The sequence below is a fragment of the Trichosurus vulpecula genome, chromosome 6 (assembly GCF_011100635.1).
Source record: "Trichosurus vulpecula isolate mTriVul1 chromosome 6, mTriVul1.pri, whole genome shotgun sequence".
Lineage (NCBI taxonomy): Eukaryota > Metazoa > Chordata > Mammalia > Diprotodontia > Phalangeridae > Trichosurus > Trichosurus vulpecula.
Window position 1 is genome coordinate 169,828,995 of NC_050578.1, and position 22,409 is coordinate 169,851,403.

The 22,409-nt window shown below is 38.3% G+C and overlaps 1 protein-coding gene across 1 annotated transcript in view; it reads right to left on the minus strand.

Annotated features, from left to right (window-relative positions):
* Positions 1-22,409, minus strand: part of TBC1D1 (TBC1 domain family member 1) — a 300,647-nt gene that overhangs the window by 137,385 nt on the left and 140,853 nt on the right. Inside the window, exons 8-10 of the mRNA XM_036763075.1 lie at positions 15,178-15,288; positions 6,304-6,432; positions 1,288-1,374 (exon numbers count right to left, since the gene is read on the minus strand). Coding sequence (XP_036618970.1) covers positions 1,288-1,374; positions 6,304-6,432; positions 15,178-15,288 — 327 coding nt within the window. The remainder of the gene's footprint in view (positions 1-1,287; positions 1,375-6,303; positions 6,433-15,177; positions 15,289-22,409) is intronic.

Below are 22,409 nucleotides of genomic sequence, written 5' to 3' on the forward strand. Positions count from 1 at the left end.
CAAAAACCTCATTTTCTGAATCAAATAAGTAATTGAGAAGGCCCAGTTCTTTGCAGCTAGTGACTTCCAGGTGACCTATTTTTAAAGGGTTCACTTACATAAGAGAGTCCTTACTATCTCTCCAGCTGTGTATAAATCTTCTGGCATGCAAAGCAGAAAAGACAAAAAGAAAATTGGAAGAAACAGGCACACAAAAAGAGGCTTATGAGGGAAAAAAAAAAACACTGAATTTCCCTCTTAGAATAGCTAAAAGATGTGAGCTTTGCACACACTCCTGAATTCAGAGTTGGAAAGAGGTTACCTCTAGGGTTCACTGCATTCAATTGATTGCCATTAATCTAGGCTTCAAAAGACTTCAGCCCAGGAAATTGCCATCATCTCTATAGTCAGAAGGCATAAAATTAACCAGCCCAACTGGTACCCTGGGACGATATCCAACCTCGGAGGAGATTTAATAGTTCCCTAGGGACAGTGCCCTCTGAGTACAGAAGAATTCTGCTATACCTACAGCAAAAGCAGCATTGGTCTTCAGAAGCAAAAATCTTCAATTCCCCATGCAAAAGGGTGGAAGGAAATGCACAATAATCAGTCACCAGTTTAGCTTTATAAGTGAAAAACATCAGACTACCCAGGTTCCAAATACAGCTATAGAACCTGGGAGGCAAGACAGACCGAGCGCCATGCATGTCCAGAGAAAGCAGTTACAGGGTGGAAAAGCAGAGTTCCAAATATACAGGATGAAATCACTGGTTTGCAATCATAATACCATTGGCAGCACATGCCTTGGGCTAAACTGTGGCTTTGGCTTGATTTGCTATTTAATGTTAATTACGATCAGCATAACATGCAGAATATTCAGTAGAAGGCATCAATATGAATCCACACGACTGGGTTTTTTTTTTGGAGGTTTTTCAAAGATAACAGAATCCCTCTGGTAGGAGGAATACATTGCTACCATCTGCTAGATTAGATCTGGATTATCTAAAACTGTGATCTCATTTGTTTGCTTGTTGGGGGCATACCCGTCTGTTCTTAACCCAAGTTTCCATTTATGTTAACAGAATCCTATAATAATTCTACCTGGTTAAGTATTCTTAAATTGCAAATTTTTTATATAAATGCATATATACGTATACATACATGCACACGTATGTGTATATATGTCTGTGTGTCTATACATACATACATGGTGAAATTCATAGCACAGCACCTAGACCGAGGTTGACGTACACAGTTTAATTAATAATTAATTAGTTTAATGTGTCACACCACATGAAACTTGCTTACTTTACTGGTGTTACTTAATGTACTGGACATAGAGCTGTCCAGATCCACACTCCCAGAATGTTCCGGCATCCCTCTGGCTTTACTGCCCTACAAGAAGAAAAGCAATAAAATTGTGATGTTAGGTTTTTCTCAAAAAAAGAACCTTTCAAAACCATTTAAAATGCACAGGAACAACGCAAGTCGATTAACATAATGAGAGTGATCATAAGGATACGTGCTTTTCTGATCCTCAAAATAGTCCTTTGAGGTAAGTTCTATTGTTATCTCCAGTTTATAGATGAGGAAACTGAGGTACAGAGAGTGTAAGTTAATTTCCCAGGGTCACATGCAGCTAATAAGGATTGGCAGGATTCGAACCCAGATCTTCATGAATCAAAGTCTAGCACTCCTAGCCACCTAGTTACCTCTCTCACCAGAAAACTCTAAGGAGAGAAATGATTTCCATGATGAGTCAACATCAGTCGAAAAGAGAGGGCTCAAAGCGAGTTACAAAACTTCCCACTGAAATACTGTCTCCTTTGTATCACCAATCTTATGAACTGATCAAAAGATAGTCTAAGATATTTTATCCACTGAGAGGTTCCCTAAGGACTCCTAGCTAGCCCTTCCAACTCTGTTTCTGGATATCATGAAGAGGAAGCTGCAAAATTTCCCAAGAGAAAGCTATTAAAAAATAAGCACTCTGTGTACTTTTCTTATGCACTTAATGCATTGTACTTTGGGTTACGGCTAAATATCTGATCTCCTGCCCCTCGAGAGCACCACAGTTGTCATTCATCTTGGCATTGCCCCTCAGTGCAGGGCACAGGAAGGGCCTTTTCTCACAATCAATATTCAACTAGTGGTTGTCGAAATGAACTCAGAGGTTGTGCCATGGAATCAAAAAGGAAAAAAAAAATCGAGTGCTGCAATTCCAAAACATGTTTGCTTGAAACCACTTTGTTTATTTTTGATAAATGAGAACATGTGCTTGATTTAAAATGCAACTGGCTTACAATTTAAGTTGGAGAGGGGGAAGTGGGATTGGGTTTTTTTTAAGTTTCCAACTATGAAAAATTGTTAATGTCAAGAATACTTCACTGAGTTGAATAATCTTTGCTATCAACTTTCACACTGCTCCATAAGAACCACATTTTAAGATAATTTTAACTTCAAGTCCAAACACACATTACTGAAATGGGAAAGAGGGTGGTGGGAAGCAATCCCTTAAGAAGTTCATTTGTATACAGACTCTCAGCCCAGCATGTTCCTCATAGATGGGCAATCCTCCCATTCATCTCTCACCGATTCCCCATCTCATTCACTACAGCAAGTTCCCATTGCACCCGTTTGACCCCCACCCACTCTATGATAGACACATTCACTCCTGATGACCTAGCATCCTACTTTACAGAGAAGACGCAAGGGTTTGCAAATGGAGGTGCTCTCAGCTCCCTCAGGTGAAAAGAAGTGTGCATGGGCTCACGCATGCTCGTGCTCTCTCTCTCTCTCTCTCTCTCTCTCTCTCACACACACACACACACACACACACACACACACACACACACTTATATATTGCTTTAAAGTTTTCAAAGTGTTTTACACATAACTATGTAGATAGGTAAATAGTTATAGTTATAGTTATTTATATGTCGTCTCCTCAATCAAAATATGAGCTCCTTGGGTCCAGGGACCATGTTTTTACCCTTCTTTACATCTATTTATATTCTTGAACTCCACCAGTTGCCTAACTGACATCTCCAACCGGCTGTCTCATAGGCATCTCAACGTGCCCCTCCCCAAAAGGTTGTCTTCTTAACCTTGGTGGTGGATGCCAACAACATAAATTGTGAAATCTGAAGGTGGGATGGGTTGGAAGGAAAAGACAATTAATTGGTTTGGACATGCTGGCTTTGGGATTCCTACATTTTGCCCCCTAAACCTACTGCAATTTCCCTTATTTCTACTGAGTTACTCTCCTGAGGTCACACACTGCTAATAAGTATTGGAAGAATTCATACTCATATCTTTGTGAATGAAAGTGAGAGAAATAATTATTAATAACCAATTGCTAATATAGGGGGTAGAGAGAGGATCTGGGTTTTTTTCCCCCTATTTCCTCATTTGGAGACTAGGTCTGGGCAGCCTCTGAAGGAGAGGGCTGATGATGAGATTGTGTTAGCATTCTCCACAATCTTGGGCAGGACTCCACCCAACTGAGAAAGCTTAATTCTGATTGAAGTGTAAAGACCATCTTACCTAGGCAGTCTGTACTTAATGCGTGGTATACGTAAGTGGTCTGGGTGGAAGACAGATTCTTTTTATAGACTGGTGAAGGCAGAATGATGTAGGTCAAGGCTGTCCAACCTTAGGTTTTTATTGAAATAATAGACAATATATTTTGATTTGCCATTTTAGTGAGAGCATAAAAGCATTTATATAAATTTCTATGCTTGTAGGTAGGCCCCGTTTTGGACAGTTCTGATCTAGGTGTAGAGATGAGTCTCTTTGTCCAAGAGTGACTCAGAGTCATGTCCGGTAGTCCCCACCCCCAGCCCCTCATTAAAGTAAGCCCGCCTCTCATTATAATATTCATTCTCTCATTAATTGTTAACCAAACAGAGTCCTCTAGTTTACAAGAGAAAGCCACTGACCTCAAATTATTAATTATTTGCTAGTCATAATTAAGAAATTGATTATTAATTATCCAGGAACTTTTCATCACAAAAGTCTAGCACTCTATCCATCACTCCACCTGGCTGGCTCTCATCAGAAAACACTAAGCAGAGAAACGAATTCCACAAATCAAGACAGTCAAGAGGGAATTACAAAACCTTCCACTGAAATACTATCTTCTTTGCATCACAGATCTCAAAAACTGATCGGAAAATTGTCTAAGATACTGTATCCACTGGGAGGTTCTCTAAGGACTCCTAGCCCTTCCAATTCTGGGTTATTTCCAACTTTCTTCCAATTATTCATAGCCTTGGAGCCATCCTAGATTCTTTACTATCCTTCACCCCTCCTCTAGCCAATGGGTTTCCAAGTCCTGTCAATTCTTTTTTCCATATCACTCACATCCATCCTCTCTCTACTCACCCCATCATCATTCAGGCTCTTATCACTGCTCATCTGTATTACCACTGTGGGCCACTCCTAACTGGTCTCCACTTCTCCAGCCTTTCCCTTTCTTTTATTCATCCTCTACAAAACTAACAAATTGATTTTTCTTAAGGATAAGTCTGACCACATCCCTCTCCCCACTGAAGAAAACTCCATTGGTTTCCTATTGCCTCTGGGTTAAAACATAAACTTTCCTTTTGGGCATTTAAAGCCTTAGTCTCCCTCAGGAACTCTACATTCCTATTTCAGAGAAGACATCCCATACCTATTCTAACTCTTGTCCCCTACCGTCTCCTACAACACTTTACTCCTTCAATTCTCTCTTTCAATACAATCCTTCATTCTTTGGCCCTCTTAAAACACTTGGTTTGTCTCTCTCTTTGAGAATTCGTTGTGGCTGAAAAATTCATCCCCCGCCCCCCCCAACTAAACCTAGTAATAAAACCCTCTTGACTCACTGGTCCTACACTTGAAGCCTTTCCAGCTTGGTGGGATCTCTCCAGGGTCCACTGTTAAGGCCTAAAGCACTGGAAACCAACTTAACTGGACAAAGAACAAATACTGAAAATCATTCATTTAAGCATGTGCATAACAACTTTGGGGAGACTTTTTTAAAGGGGAGGTCTTTCTTTGAAAGAAATTGTTAAAGAAAGAAAGACTCTTTGCGGTAATTTTAAGAAATGAAGTTTGAGGGATCTTTTTATAAATTTCACTTGAGCCACAGGACCTGAGTTTGAATTTCAGCTCTGCAGATTATAAGTTGTATGACCTTATGCAAGTCATTCAAACTGTCTAGCCCTCAGTTTGTTCATCTCCAAAATGAGGAGGTTGGACCAGATGACCTTCAAGACCCCTTCCAGCACTAGATCCTAGGACTTCAATGACTGACCAAGGCTAGAAAGAACAGAGTGAAGTAAGCAGAACCAGGAGAACAATTTCCACGATAACATTACAAAAATAATTTTGAAAGAGTTAGGAACTGGGATCACTGAAATGGCCAACCGTGATTTTAGAATGATAATGAAACTCCTAGAGAGGTAAGAAACTCTCGATGCAAGACAAGAGACATTATCAGATACAACTGATGTGGAAATTTGTTTTTGTTTGACTATGCATTTTTACTGCAAGGGTTTTCTTTTTCTTTTCTCCAAGGGGGTGGGGGAGCGGGGTGCCTGGGGTAACTTGGTATCACAGAATGAGGAAAAGATGGAGATAAAGAAAAAAGAAAGAGAGAAAAGAGGGTCACTAATGTGTTTTTTTTTAAATTCAAAGAAGAAAACAAGAAACAACAAAGAAATACAGATAAGCAGGACAGCTTTGAAAGTGAAAGGTTAAATTTCTATATTTAAAAAAAGAAAAGTGACTGTATATTTAGAGATCTGAAGTATAACATAATCTTTTCCTGTTCTATTTTGTATATAGACTCATTTTATTTGATGTTTGTTAAGTTCAGAATAAAAATAAATAAAAATAGCAAAAATTCACACTTCCCTTGAGTAATACTGCAGAAGTGCTTTACACTAAATCCTAAAAAATTTACATATCTAAAATACATAATGGTACCCACCAATTAGGAATTCTTTTTATTTTCAAAGTCATTTTCATTTGTATTATGAAGACAAACTCAGGGCTTACAACTTCTCACCCAATGCTTACTGTAAGAGCTGTCATATTAACACCATTTCTTGTTTTGAGACAAAAATGTTTCCCATGAGACACACCAGAAAAAAAAAAAAGGTGGGAAGGAAAATAAACTTTTTCTAAGAATCAGAAGAAATGAATACTATTAAACACAAAGTAGTTTTATGCTTCTTTATTATGATGAATTAGGTTAAATAAAAGCATAACAATCCTTTTCATTCACCCTCTAAAAAGTTGTTTTATTAAAAAATAAGTTGAAATTAATAAACTTACCCGGGATAATATGCTTTCTAGAGATTCTGTTAATGATCTCTTTGCTTTACTTTTCAGCATATCGAGCCTAAACCGTGTGGCACTGGTTGGCAATTCATTTCGAATAGTCTCCGCTGAAATCTGTGATGCCTATATTAAATGGCAGGAAAAAAGTAAAGATTAATTTGTGTGTGTGCACATTCATGCAATACTTAAAAAAAACTCCAGGGCAGATCTTTCTTTTGATCAAATTAGATCTTCTAGAACAAGTATGGACAATCTTCATTCTTCACTGTGCTTAATTTACGTTTCTCAGAAAATAATTTCTCTTCTGAAAATTCTCATGGATATTCCATTAGGTTTAAGATAAAGAATATTAGACAATATTAGATTAGATTTTTAAAGGGAAGTGATAATTTACCCTGAAGCCCTAATAAGAAACACTGATTTTGCCACCTACTGCCACCTCATTCCCTACTTTTCTTCTTCCCAAAATGTTTTTTCTTTTCTAGTTTTTAAAATATTTGTTAGTTTCACTGAATATAATTTAATATTCCTTAGCCATTAGCCAAGTAGTTAAATATAATAGATTTCTCTAAGAAAAAAAACCTTACTTTAGGGTTGTCTGGTATTTTTTTTAATATGCACCCTAAAGTGACTTTTCCCTACCCATACTCTTAAGACTTACGTGCCTGAAACAAGTAGTCCTTCTCTACTAGTGTGAAAAGAGAACTGGATTTTGGCCTAGAGGTCCTGGTTTTGAATAACAGCTCTCCTATTTACCATAAGATCTTGGGCAAGTCACTTAACTTCAGCATTCTCCTCTGTAAATTGAGAAGGCTGAGCTCTATGGTCCCTTCAAAGGTCTAAATCCAAGATTCTGACATCAGGGAATGCATAATGTATCCTTCTCAATGGACACAAAAGCATTTCATTAAAAATGATAGCTCACAAAAGGTTTTGCTGAACTTTTTTTCTTCTCTTTATTTGCAGAGGTTGTAAACCTGGGGTCTCTGATATTTTTTAAAAATATTTTGATAAATATATTTCAATATAATTTTTTCCCCACCAATCCTATGTATTTGATTTTATGCATTTAAAAACATGATTCTAAGAAGGGGTCCTGGGCTTTACCAGACTGCTAAAGGGGGTCTATGACATAACAGAGGTTAAGAAATGGCTCTCAGTATAGGAGAAGGTGAGGGATATAAAAGTAAAGATGATGTAAAAAAAAAATATTAAAATTTTTCAAAAACAAAAAGATGCCTATGTGTCCTCATACCTCTTCTTTCTCTACAGTCTTTACTTTGATTATCTCATTCTCTCCCAAGCAAGTTACCACATCAATGAAGATGACTTACAAACCTATCTTTCATCCAGACTCTAGACTGAGGTCTACACTAATATCTCCAACTGCCCAGAACACAGCTATATGGAGATGACCCACCAGCACCTCAAACTACTCTGTGCCTTTCCTAAATACAGGGAAAACCTCTCCTAACATGTCCCAAACCCTGCTCTTGTCTTGCTCTCTAAACCTGTTCCCTCTTTGGGCCATTTACCTAGTTTCCCATGTTTTTAACCTTGTGGTTATCTTTGCTTCTTCCCTCTCCTTCACCTTCCACATCCAGGCAATTGCCAGTTTCTATTAATTCCCTATCTATGGCACCTCCTCTGTCTTCTTTTCTCTATTCCCACGGCAACCTCTCTATTCCCTGCCCTCATTAGCACCCTCCTGGACCAAGAAGAAATAGGGACCCTATGGAGTCACACACTTAGGAGGGCAAGAAGACTAAGACCAACCAGAAATCAAGTAGTCAGGCAGGGCAGGGAAAATAGAAAAGGGGAGTGTCACTGGGACCAAGGAAGGAGAGACTAGCAAGAAAGAAGGATGCTAGACATTTTAAAATGACGTAGAGGGATCAAAGAGTATGAGGTCTGGGGGGAAAAATCCACAAGGGTAATTCAAACATAATCCCACAATCTCACAAGGGGTCTACCCCGATTTACTCTGCAGTACTCTCCTTACTGTTCCCGGAACAAGATGTTCTATCTCTCACCTCTGGGCATTTTGACAGGCCATCCTCCGTGCCTTGAAGGCTCTTCCACGCTTCCCTCCTCATCTCCATCTCCTGGCTTCCCTAGCTTCCTTCAAATACCAGCTACAATCCAACCATCTAGAGGAAGCCTTTCCGAATCCCCTTAATTATAGCGTGCTCCTTCTTCTAATTATTCCTATTCATCCCATGTGTGGTTTGTACCTATGTGTTTGCAGGTTATCTCCCCAACTAGGCTGTGACCTCCTTGAGAGCAGGGACTGGTTTTTGTTTCGTTTTCTTTGTATTCCCAGCACCAAGCACAGCCTCTGACAGTAAGGTGTGATGGCACACAGTAAGCACTTAATAAATGCTTATTGGTTAACAAATATTACACAAATACATATATACGTGTGTATATCTCTCTTTTGGGCTTATTCTACAATACGCTTTATTCAACCTTCCTTTATTTCTTACTAGAACACACGGCTGTATCTTTCTTATTTTGCATCCTATCCTAACACACTAAATACATTAGATCACAGGTTTATAATCTTTTTTTTTCTTTGTCCTGGGATTCCTGTGGCCATCTAATGAAGACTACTGTAGTACGGGGAGGAGGAAGAGGAGCAGGAGCAGCAGCAGCAGCTAAGAGCTGGCCTTTATGTAGCACCTATTATGTAACAGGCACTGTGCCAAGCACTTTATAAATATTAACTCATCTGATTCTCACAACAACCCTGGGAGGCAGGTGCTATTATTCCTCAGATGAAGAAACTGAGGCAAATAAAAGTTAATGATTTGTCCAGGATAACACAGCTAGTAAGTGTCCAAATCTAAATTTGAACTCTGGGCTGCCTGGCTCTCTATCCACTGTGCCACTTAGCTGCTGTAAAAAATTTTAAAGCATAAAATAAAATATATAGGAATAAAAAGGAAGCCGATTATACTGAAATAGCAAAATATTAAAAAAGTTCAAGGCTTAAAATCCCTGCATTGGACACTTAATACATATCTGATGAATTAATGAAAGAAACATTTCCTCAGTTATCAAGTTAAATCCACTAAAAGTGCAAGAAATTTCCACCTTTTGAAATGAACAGAATCAGGAACACATGATACACAGTATAAGCAACGCTGTATGATGATTGACTGTGACTTAGCTCTTCTCAGCAACACAACGATCCAAGATAAATACAATGGACTCGCAAAGGAAAACGGTATCCACATCCAGATAAAGAACTGATGGACTCTGAATGCAGACCAAAGCATACTTTTTTCACTTTATTTTTTTGCATGGTTTTTTTCCCTTTTGATCTGTCTCTTCTTTCATAATTGTGACTAATATGGAAATGTTTTACATAATTGCACATAGAAAAACCCAAATCAAATTGCCAACCAATCGTTTTAGGAAGGGGGAGGGGAGGGAAGGAAAAATGTCTGGAACTCAAAATCTTATAAAAATAAATGCCAAAAATTGTCTTCACATACAACTGGAAAAAAATAAAATACTATTAAAAAAAGAAATTTCCACTTTTGCTTATTTTTCTTACTTTACACATATATTTAATTTTAACAAGTGCCTGTCTAGACTAGAGAGGGAAGTAAGTAGAAGGAAAATACCCACAAATAGGCCTCAGGGGTAAGGCTTTATTTGATTCAATACCAATATGTACCTTCTTTACTCACTAAGCTGAGACAGTCTAATTGCTTTCAAATACATAATTAGAGTTTTCATAAAATAGCTGTAAAGAAGTTCAACTGATTCTTTTGCTATTTATCGGAAATACTGGCTGAAAAACAAAAATTTAAAAAGAAGTAGGAGTTGATACAAAAACTACACTCATTTCTTTTTTAGTCAGACAATAAGAATCTCTGGGTCCCTAAGGAAATCTATTTCTCTAATTGCTTCGGGGGGGGGGGGGGGGGGGGGAAGGCAGCCTAATAGACCTAATCCTGAGCCCCTAAGAGAACAAATTTCACTTTAGCAAAAAGCATCTACCATACTTAAATTAATAAAAAGAAAAACTACACCAAAAGACAGGAAAAAGCAATTAGAAGACTGAACTGAGGAAAACAGTACCCTTTCTGGGAAATTAAAATTCTGTCTTGTGTCTGTTACACACCTCACTACACCAACACTCATTTGGATACTAAAGGGGAAGGAGTAACGGCAAAGTTTCTTGACCCTACTTAAGCAGCACATCATGGCTGGGTGGAAGTTGGGGGAAGGGTAAAAACACCTATCTACTCAAAAATAATGTCAGAATACTGCTTGTTCCCTACCACTACTGTCAGATTCTCCCCTAAGGTTATGCCTTAGCAACCTTTCCTTTGAGATACATGCAGTATAAACTAATCAGTTATTTCAAATTAAATCTACTAAATTCGGTGGTTAGCTAAATCTCCTTTTCCACCCCATCTCCTGCCCTCGTATTAGCAGACCTGAACATCAGGTTGGTGTTCCCTAAAACACCCTAACTTCTCATTTCCTGAATCTACTCAACTCCCATGACCACATGCCCCACTTTACTTTAGCTACCGTACAAACAAGGATAGTTGTACTCTTGATCTTGCCATCCACAAGGGTTCTGCTTTGATTTTCAAGAACTCCACAATTCCTTTATACGAATATAATCTGTTCTCACTCCATCCCTTCCTATGCCTTATTCCTCTAAACCAACTCTTGGTCCTCACAATCATCTTTAAAACCTCCATCCACCACTACTTTCCTCAGGGCTTCACCCCTCCTCCTCTGACTATACCCTCCTGCCTCACCAATCTTGACCTCTTGGCCAATCAGTTCACCTCTACGCTACACTCTGCTCTCAGATTTCTTTTCACCCATCACACCTTGCCAAGCCCAATTAAGAGATCATTGGTAACTCTGGGTATAAATTACTTTGATTTCTTCATCAGAAAACTGCCTGTTCACATCCCTTGACCATTTAGCAAATTGGGGAATAGCTCATATTCTTATAGATTTTAAAGTTCTTTATATACTTGAAATATGAAACCTTCGAGAAACTATAAAATTTTTCTCCAATTTTCTGCTTTCCTCCTGATTTTGGCTAAATTTGTCTTGTTTAATACCTTTTGAATTTAATGTAATCAAAACAATCTACTTTACACCTCACTCTGCTCTCTCTCGTTTATTCATAAATTATTCAGCTACATGTTCCATATTCTTCAAATTTTCTTGTAATATCTCTCTTTATATCTAGGTCAGGGCTGTCCAAAATTTGGCCTGCCAAAAAGCACAGAAATTTACATAAATGCTTTAGTAAACAAAGCCCAGCTACCGCAGAGCTCTCACTAAAATGGCATATCAAAATATATTGTCTATTGTCTCAATAAAAACCTATGGTTGGACAACCCTGATCTAGGTCATGTATCCATCTTGACCTTATTGGTCTATGCCCAATTTCTACCATATTGCTTTCCAATTTTCCCAACAATTTTTACCAAATAATGAATTCCTACCCCCAAAACTTAAGTCTTTACACTTGTCAAAAACAAGGTTATTATACATATTTGCTGCTATAAATTGTATGTCTACTCTGTTCCACTGGTCTAACTTTCTACTTCTTAGCCACTACTAAGTAATTTTGATAATTATTACCTTATCGTTTAAGATCAGGCACTGCTAAACCTCTTTCCTTTACCTTTCTTTATTAGTTCCTTTGATATTCATGTTTTGTTCCTCCACATGAATTTTGTTCTTATGTTTTCTAACTAAATAATTTTTTTTTGGTAATTTTATGGGGATGGCATTGAATATATAGTTTAGGTAAAATTGTCATTTTTATTATATTGGCTCTGCCTACCCATGAACAATTAACATTTCTCCAATTATTTAAATCTTGTTTTACTTATATAAAAAGTTTTTTTTATAACTTTGTTTATATAGTTCCTGGGTTTGTTTTGATAACTTTTGAAACAGCAGTTTCATTTGAAAGGTTAAAGGTTAAAAGCCAGATTGCAGAAGATTTAGAAGTAAAGGGAGAGGAAGTAGAGGAAATGAGTGTAGTTAGTTTTTTTCAATGAGTTTAGCTATGAAAGGGAAGAGGGATACAGGACAACAGCTATTGGGCATGGTCTACTCTCGTGAGGGTCTTTAGGATGGGGTGATGTGAATGTGTTTTGTAGGTAACAAGGAAGGACCCAGTAGATAGAGAGCTTACAGATTAGGGAACAGGGAGGGAGATGGTGGTTGGGGCAGACCGCTAAAAAAGAAAAGAAGGACCAGGATCGGGGGTTCATGTAAAGTGGTTAACCTTGGCAAGAAGAGCCAACTCTTCATGAAAGACCACAGTGAAGGAAGAAATAGTGAGGAATGATGACAGAGTTTTGTGAGATGACTGGGAGGGCAGAAGGGGCTTTGCAGAGTTGGCCTGAATTTTTTTTTTTTACATAGAATAAGGTTAAGTCTTTGGACTATAAGGTCTAAGTGAGAGGAGGTAGCATGGGAAGCTTAAGAAGAGAAGGTCTGAAATATCTGTGGTGTGAGGGAATATCTAAGGCTATTGATATGGAAGGAGTAGTTGGACTACTTACAGTGAAGGCACAGTTGAGATCAGAATAAATGTGTAGTGAACTCAGTCATCATGGTTTTATAAATCTCTCCAGTTCTGTTCTACACTATGTCAGGAGTAAAGGAAGAACAGGATGGGAGTAATACAGAGTTTGGGTTTGGCAGTGGAAAGAGAGCTTTGAGGTCATGTTCAGGACTGGAAGGAAATTCAAAGAGGTTATCTAGACTCGCTCCCTAATTTTACAGATAAGGAAACTGAGGCCAAGAAAAAATGATCACACAGAAAGCATAAGGGGAAGGATTTGAATCCAGGTCCTCTGTCTGGAGATGGAGTGCTTTTCATATTGGTAGTAAATAACAAAGGAGGATTTAAACACAAGTCCTGTGTCCCAAAGTCCAGAATGTTTTCCACATTTCTTTCTAGATGAACTGGGTTCAACTTTTATTTCTTGATTTTACCACCTATAGGGCCTCAAACAAATCATACCACCATTCCAGGCCTTCATTTCTAAAAAAAAAGTGGTGATGTTCCCACCTACTGAAGCAGTAAAGGTGACAGAAGATGGGAAAAATCAATGTTGGAGAAGATACAAGAAGACAGGGACTCTAAGACATTTTGCGTGATTCTGTGAATTGGTTCAATTATTCTGGAAAATAATTAGAAATTGTTTGAGAAAAGTTACTAAACTATTTAAACACTCTGACCCCGTGATCTCACTACTATGCGCCTACATCAAGGAGGTCAGAGATAAAAACATGTGCCCCATATTCACCAAAACATTAATAACAGCATTTTTGTTGCAGCAAAAATTAGGAACAAAATGGATAAACATTCACTGGGGAATGACGAAACACACCCGTGATATACGGATGTAACAATATTATTTTCACCATAAAAAAAATGGCAAATATGAGGATTTTGGAGAAACATAGGAAGAGCTTTACAAACTGATACAGACTGCCTGATTCTAATTATGCAATATGAACAATGACTTTTGCTGTCGTTGTTCAGCTGTTTAAGGCATATCTGACTCTTCATGACCCCATTTTGGGGTTTTCTTGGCAAAAATACTGGGGTGGTTTGCCATTTCTTTCTCTAGCTTATTTTACAGATGAGGAACTGAGGCAAACAGGGAAGTGACTTGCCCAGGGTCACACAGCTAGTAAGTGTCTGAGGCTGGATTTGAACTCACAAAGGTGAGTCTTCCTGACTTCAGGCTCAGAGCTCTATTCACTGCACCACCTAGCTGCCCTATGAACAATGACTATAATAAAAAAAATAAAACCCCCAAAGGTAACTGAATTCTTAAGTAATTAGAATGACAACTCTCAGACATAATGAAGAGAGGATAAAGTATACCTCCTACCCCTCTCTAGAAAGATAGGAGACCACAGGGCCTGCTGGACTCTCCATAACTGTTTTCCTTTGAAACAAGGAAGACTTCGGCAGGCTGGAGTATAATACCAGAGTAGGCTAACTATGACATAAAAAAGAAAGAAATTAATAAAACTTCTAAAAATTGGATTTTTTTTTTTAAAAAGGGCATTGGACTAAAAGATGTTGAAAGTCCCGTTCCTGTTTATAAGGCCACATGTGGCCTTAAGGCCATAGGTTCCCCCGGAACCTGCCATGTACCTCCAAATCCCTATCTGAATTCATGAAAGTTTATGCACAAAAAAGGAAAATGATCATGGCACAAAGCACAAACTTTGATATAATCTTATTACTTCTAGTCCAAGGGGGCCATCTTGTTTTTCCTCACACCCTACAATCCAACCCATCTCTCCATCTTGGTGCAGTATATCCTCCATACTTGAAATGCACTCTCTTCACCTCTACTTCTTAAAATTCCTAGTTTCTTTCAATGCTCAATTTCGATACTCCCTTATACTTAAGGCCTTCCTCGGATTTCTCAGATTCTAGTGCCTCTCTCCTCAAAAAATTTACCTTATTTTTATTTTGTATATGCTTTTAAGTATATATATTAAAGTATATAATTATTTAAGTGTATGCATTGTTTTCCCTGATAGAATATAAGCTCCCTAAGTTCAGAGACTGCTTTATTTTTGTCTTTATGGCCTCACTACCTAATGCAGTGTCTGGCACACAGTAGGCACTTAATAATAAATGCTTGTTAATTGACTATCACCTGAACTAACAACAATTTCCCTTTTTCTGATCTTCACATCCATACTATTTGAACTCGTAAATGTTATTTTTTAATATCAAAATATATCACAAGAAAGTAAAGGAGCGTTTTTTTTATTTCATTCCATTTGTATTTTGTCCTTGTGAAGCTTAACAGAAAAGTAAAGACTCCATACCTGCTTTCCTTCCCCAATATGAATGTGGTCTTTTTGCTTTTCTTCATATAAACATCTCAGGAAAGAAATAATCAGTTCGTTCTCCTTTTGCTCGTTTCTTGGCCTTATTTTCTTCAAGAAATAACAAAAAAAATAGAAACTGATAAGAACTTTGTGGTTTACTTTCAACAAAACACCTACCCCATCAAATCTCACTGAATTAAGGTGATTTTCCCAGATAAAGTCACTAGATGGCACCAATGATTCTAAATGTGTGGAATATTAACTACTATTAACATCATTATTTATGACAACATTCTACTCTGTAGTTGCAGACAGAGCACAGGCTAGAGTTCAACAGACTGATGACATGGGTAAGTTGCATACAGGAAGGTTTTTTTTTTTTCCTTTAAAATTCCATTTTCTTTAACAACTAACTACAATCATAAAGAATCATGGGATTTTGTTGATAGAAGAAATTTAGAGCCCAACATCATTGCACAGATAAGGAAAATGGCCTGGAGAGATTTAGTAATTTCTACAAGGTCACCCTGCTAATAGGTAACAGAAGCAGGGCTCGAAGTCAGGTCTCATAAATCCCAGGCCAAGACTCTTCCCTCTAAGAACCTTATCACATGTTATCATGGGATCACAGACATAGAGCTCAAAGGGAACTCAGAGGCCATCTAGTCCAACCCCATCATTTTACAGATTAAGAAACCTGAGAGCTGGAGAGTTTAAGAGACCTGGAAACCCAACTGGTAAGGGCCAAATTTGAACCCAAATTCCAAGTTCAGATGATCGATTTTTTTCACTGCACGATATTGCCTCAAACGATTTCACAGGCAAATACTTTTTATTTAATAGGAGAAAAAGACTCTAACTGTGTAAGCACTACTGAAGCCCTGCACCACATTATTTCAAGACTCTCCCCCTACACGACCCAGACACTGTCTCCCCATATTTACAAGAAATAGGCACAAAGTCTCCAGGGGTGTTACAAAGCCAGGATACATTATTTGACTTCTAATATCCCCTAGAAAATCTATTCCTAGATTTCCTCAAAAAGTAGCAAACTGTTCAGTACAACAAGAATTCAAAACTTTTCAGAGTTTTGTGTGCTTGTTGCTTCACTGTATCGCTATATGAACTGTAAAATTTTACAGAGGTTATCAATTAACTTTTAATATGAAAATAAATGTTAACAAATGGAGTTTGGTAGCTGCAAGCACTATGTATAAGCCAACCATTGGGCTTGATATATTATTTGGAATTTCATGGCACTCTTCAAAGGATCCATGGGTTCAGCACGAAACACAACCATTCACACCCCTACATCCTGAGCAATTCTTGCCCTATTCCCTCAAAGGAGGATCCATCCAATACTTTGGAGGCCTTCCTTTAGGTCACAGGTTCTCAACCTTTTTTGTATCAGCTTTGCCAGTATAGTAAAGCTTATGAGCCTCATTTTCAGAATAATGTTTTTAAATATAGAAAATACTTAGAATTACAAAGGAAATCAAATATACTGAAATACGGTTATCAAAGTATTTTTAAAAGAAGTTCACAACCCCAGGTTATGTACCTCTCCTTCAAGTTTTCTGAAATTCCGTGAGTACTGATGCAACACTTGGGCTATCCATCTGTTATGCCTTGCTCTGGTTTCAAGGCTATCCAAACTCTTCTTACAATCATACATCTCCTAGATAATACCCTTTAGGTCTTTTGTTGTTCACACATCAATGGTTAAAATACTGCAGCCCTCATGCACACCTATGTTGCCCTTTGGGGGTCACCACAAATTTGTTTCTTTGGAAACAGCAGAATATCACCAGATTTGCAGCCATATAGCATGACTGGGAGAATACTAACTTTAGAAAGATGGGTTTTCCCCCATGCAAAAATTTTACTTCCCCCTATTAGCACATTAAAACTTCAGCTGTATGAGATGACTATGAGAGGGAAAGGGGAGGAACACTGGAAGAAATTCTGGCGATATGAAATAACAAAAGAGATCAATAAAAACATTTTAAAATACTTTAGTGTTCTTATAGTCCCAAATTAATAGAGTTCTCAATAATGAAAACTTATTATAAAAGTATGGACAGATCTGTTCCATTTTTGGTCTGTTTGTTGTACTCCTTTCCATTTAATCAATAAATATTTTTTGGAATGATCAGCATTAGTTAGGTATGCTATTAAATTTCCTAGAGTTGTTCTCTCTTCCACGGTTCTTAACTATCTCGTGATCTAAAACTGGTCATAACCTTCCACTATCATCTTCAAAACATTTACCAAAAGAATTTAAGTTCCAGAACATCATTGCTTTTAGCAGTCCTGTCTCTCCACTTGGCAAGGAGTTAAAGTATTTGCTGGCTGAGACTGAGGTTTCTGGACTGTTTCAGTCTCTTTATCACGATGATGGCTTTATACACTGGCATCCCGGCTATCTCACGAATAAGACACTCCAACTCCTGGCTCCATGCGTTCTTTCTGATTGTCCCCCATGCCTGGAATGCTCTCTCTTTCCTCTGCTCATACTACTGAACTCCCTGGCTTCCTCTAATTTACAACTAAAATCCCGCCTTCTACAGGAAACCTTCCCCAATCCCTTCTAATTCCAGTGCCTTCCCTCTGTTAATTATCTCCTATTTATTCTGCTTGCTTTATATGTATTTGATTGCTGTCTCCCCCATTCGATTCTAAGCCCCTTGAGAGTTAGGTCTGTCTTTTGACTCTTTTTCTATCCCCAGAACATAGCACATTGCCTGACACACAGCAGGCACTTAATAAATGTGACTGACTGATTGATTATACTGGTTAAATCTTTATAAGAAATGGTGACAGTCAACATACATTTTTTCCCACTTGACCAATTTCTGATGTTTTTAGCAGTAAGAGCTTATCAGACCAGGTGTAAAGGTAGATCTACCGTACCTGGACACGCAGTCTTCTCATTTCTATCCTAGTCTGATGCTGAGTTTGATCATTTGACCTCACAAGTCAAAAATCTGGTTATATAGAAACAGTTACTTCAGGAATGATTACCATAAAAGTAACTAATATCTTCTGTAAAACTATATCCTATTTCCTTTTTTTTAAAAAAGCCTTTTGGTAAAGCATTAAATCTCTTCTTAAAAGTATTCCCATTCTGTAGATCTGCTTTTGCTGCGTGACCATGGGCAAATCTAACTTTTCTGAGACAACTGGTCTTGGTCATCTCTGGGTTCCTTTCCAGCTCCATGATCTTGTGATTCTGACTGTAACTTGGAACTACACACACGGCCTTCTTAAAAGAGGAGATTATGCAACCATCTAGAACATGGTTAGCAGACACTCCAAGCAACTTTTAATAATCTTTGCTCTTCTTGTCCCGTTTAACCTCAGAGAAAAAAATTACTCCCAGGATTTCACATGCAGGAATCAGAACTCATATGAATCTAGAGATCACTTTTTTTTTCTTCCTTCAGTAACCCTAGTAGTATGGCAGGGTGGAGAGAGCCCCAAGGTTAGCGTTTGGAATCCTGGAGAGGCCATATTTATTACTACTGTGAACTTTGGCCAAGTCACTGGACGAGTCGGTCTCAGTCTCCTCATCTCTAAAAGGAAGAGACTGGACAAGATGATCCATTACCCTTCCAAGTCTAAAATCTATGATTAATAGACCGTAAAACCATCCCACCCTTGCTTCCAGTGGAAAGACGGTTTTGCAAAGGAGCAAAGATGGTTTCCATTTAGGATTTCCTTTCATGTTTTAGATCTGCAGCCTGAAGATTTGTAGTCTATGTCTAGGCAGCTGCTACCTCAGAGCTCCTTCTCGGTGTCTCTTTCCAAAAGACTGTGAATGAACTGGAGAAGTAAAAGTCCTATCCCCCACCTCCCAGCCCAGAAGAAAAAGAATCAAATGAAAAAGGGAAAGGAATTAAGAGGCATCTAGACTGGGGTGTAAAAGTGCTATCTTATCCCTCTCTCCAACCCTGCTATGCAGAAAGCCTCTGTACCTTTAACTCTGCCCTCTATCTACCCTCAAAAAGCAGCAACATATTTCACAGGGAAAAAAAATACTTCCTTAGTAATTTATTTCAACAGAGGAAAAAAAAAAGAAATTAATGGGACAGGCGGGAGATCTGGTCTTTTTCCTCTCAAGGTCTCATCATATAAATTTCACAGGGGTGAAAACCTGAGAGTAAAAATTAGTCAAGACACTACAAAAAGAGATTCTCTAAAAATCAAAAGCAGGCTCTAAAGCTCCACCTGAAATGCCACATCAGACAATGCTGTGGCACTGTAAAAGCTATCTCTATAAGCTAACTACAAAGAGCAGGAAACTTCAGTGTTTCCATATAATCAAAAAATCAATTTTTAAAAAAAAAGTCATGATAATATACTCTTCTAAAAAGCTCCAAAAAGAATGGAAAAATCACACCTAGAGGTATAAGGCATGTCAGAAAGCCATCTAGTCCAGTCACCTCGTTTTACCCAGAGGCCCAGGGAGCTCATGTGACTTAGTGACCCAAGATCACACAGGTAGTTAAAACACAGGATTTTAACCCAGGTTCTCTGATTCCAGAGTCAGGTTCTTTCCATAGTACCAAACTTGTCTTCTTAATCTTTATTCGTTCTATTAAAAGACCTTTTCTAAAGTAACCCAGAAAAAATTCCTTAATGTGTCTATTGCTTGTATAGTCAATCTTTATTTTGACTTACCTACGTAGGGAAGGACGGCATTCTACGTAGGGGTTAAACATTCCTACAACCAAGACACTTGAGAAAGGTAACAGAGAAATAAAATGGAAAGAGTATTGGACATGAGAGTCAAGAAATCTACATTCAAACATCGGCCCTGGGGCTGGGTAAATAAGTAGGCAATGACTTCATCTCTTTGAGCATCAGGTGCTTCAACTGTAAAATGAAGGAACAAATCCTTACCTGCCTAACTCACAGGGCTGTTATCACCATCATCATCATAGTTAGATTTATATAGTACCTACTATGGGCCAGGCACTGTGCTAAGGGCTTTACAATTATCATCTCATTTGGTCCTCACAGCAACCCTGTAAGGTAGGTACTGTTATTATCCCTGCTTTACAGTTGAGAAAACTGAAGCAAACAGAGGTGTAGTGACTTGCAAGGCAAGTCACCCAGCTAGTGTCCGAGGCTAGATTTGAACTCAGGTCTCCCTGACTCCAGGACCAGCACTCTATCCACTGCGCTATCTAGCTGACTACAAAAGTTTTTTGTAAGCCACAAAGAACTAAATAAATGTGAATTATCTTTTTACTAGGTGACCATAAAATAATAATGTGTTTAAATTGCTTTCAAGAAAAGATGTTTTTGAATACCCTCAAAAATGGCAAATCACATCCTTGGCATTCTTAGGAACAGCCAAAAATAAATGAGGCACATGTATAAATACAGTGGGTGATCAAGATGAAAAACCCAAGTAAAGCAACTCTTCAAAAATTTGCCTTCTCAAATATACAGGGTGTCCCAAAAGTCTTAATGCAGTTTCAAGCTATTCATAGCTTATATACATGAGTTCTCTAACACTTGAGTTGTTAACTGCTTGAAAATGCATTAAGACTTTGGGATGCTGTGTATACTGGTTGCGATCCATGCTAGCAGAAGCAATCACCCCACTGACAAATCACAGACTCCTGCTATAGACCGACGGTGACATACAAGTCCTTACTAAAATTGAGCAACTTTCAAAGGAGCCTTATTTTCTAGCTTGGCTCTGAAGGCAGTTCTAAAAAAAAAAGTTACTAAGATATTTTGAATAATAGAAACATCTCTGGAAAAAATCTATAGACTCTGTAGTCAAGGTCCCTTCCAACTCTCAAACTGTGTGACTCGGTACTAGATTTAGCCTAGGAGGACCTGGCTTCAAATTCCAATACTACTGCTTAATCTAAGTGTGTGACCTTGGGCACTCCTTTTCTGGGTCTATTTCTTCATCTGTAAATTCAAGGAGATGGACTAGATTCAATTTATTTCAATCTAATAAACATTTATTATATGTCTCCTATATACGGAGCACAAAATTTAAACTGTCTCTACCCTCAAGTAGCTTATAATCAGGATGGAATGGACTCAGTTCAGTTCATTTCAATCTAACATTTATGATGTGTCTTTTATACACAGGACCCTGTGCTAGGCACTGAGGACAGGAACTAAAATGAAACTGTCCCTACCCTCAAGGAGCTTATAATCTTCCTGGGACACAAATAATGCTTGGAATTAAGTAAATACAAATAATAAAAGCAGTTTCATGAGTAGAAAATGTTATTAATAATAGGTAGAATCAGGAAAGGCTTTATATAGATTTTTCCTGAGCTGTGGCTGTAAGGAGACCAGGAATTCTACAAGTAGTGGTGAGGGGAAAAATGGTATTCCAACCATGGGGGACCCCCTGATGCAAAAGCCTAGCAGTGGGAGATGCATTGTAATGTACAGAGAATCCCTAGCAAGCCAGTTTGATGAAAAAAGGTAATGTGAAATAAGAATGGAAAGGGAGGTGGGAACCAGAGGCCTTAAATATCAAATTGAGAAGTGATGGAGGTAGCTTGAAGTGATGGCAAAGGAACAATCTAGAAGTTCAAGCTGAGGATGCTTCAGGTGAGAGAAAGTCTTCAGTCCTAAAGAGGGCAGGGACAGTGTGTCTTCAGGGGTGGAAGGGAAGAAAATTTTTAACAATGCAAAAAGATGGCAAAAGTGGCATGAAGGAAAGAACTCTAGAACAAAAGGAATTATCTGCTAATGACAGATTGAGAATTACAGAGGGTACCATGGATTGAGAGGGCAGAAGATAACACGGACCACTGAGGGGGTAGGGTTGATGATGATAAGGCTGAGAGGACAAGGGAATAAGAGAGGGGAGAGGACAAGGAGAATTGGAGACGGGAAATTGCCTGCCAGAGAGTGAGGAATGATACTCTCTCCAGGATCCTGAGCTGATAGAGCACATCTTCACTGGTTTTGAGTCCTAGAGAACCAGCATCTCTTATAGTTATAAGACTGAAGAAAAATAAAAAGGTATTGATTTGGTCCCCAGAGGTAGATTAAAGTCATGTTTGCACCTTATCCCACAATAGCAAGAGATAAGGAATACCCTTAAAGGTGACATACATGCAGCAAAGGCCTCAGGTCTTTCTCTGATCCCACACCATCACCAAAAAAAGATCTATCCCCTAGTCTTCTGTTACTCTGGTGCCCTTAAGCTCATGATCCAAAATGTCTTAGAGCAGGGATTC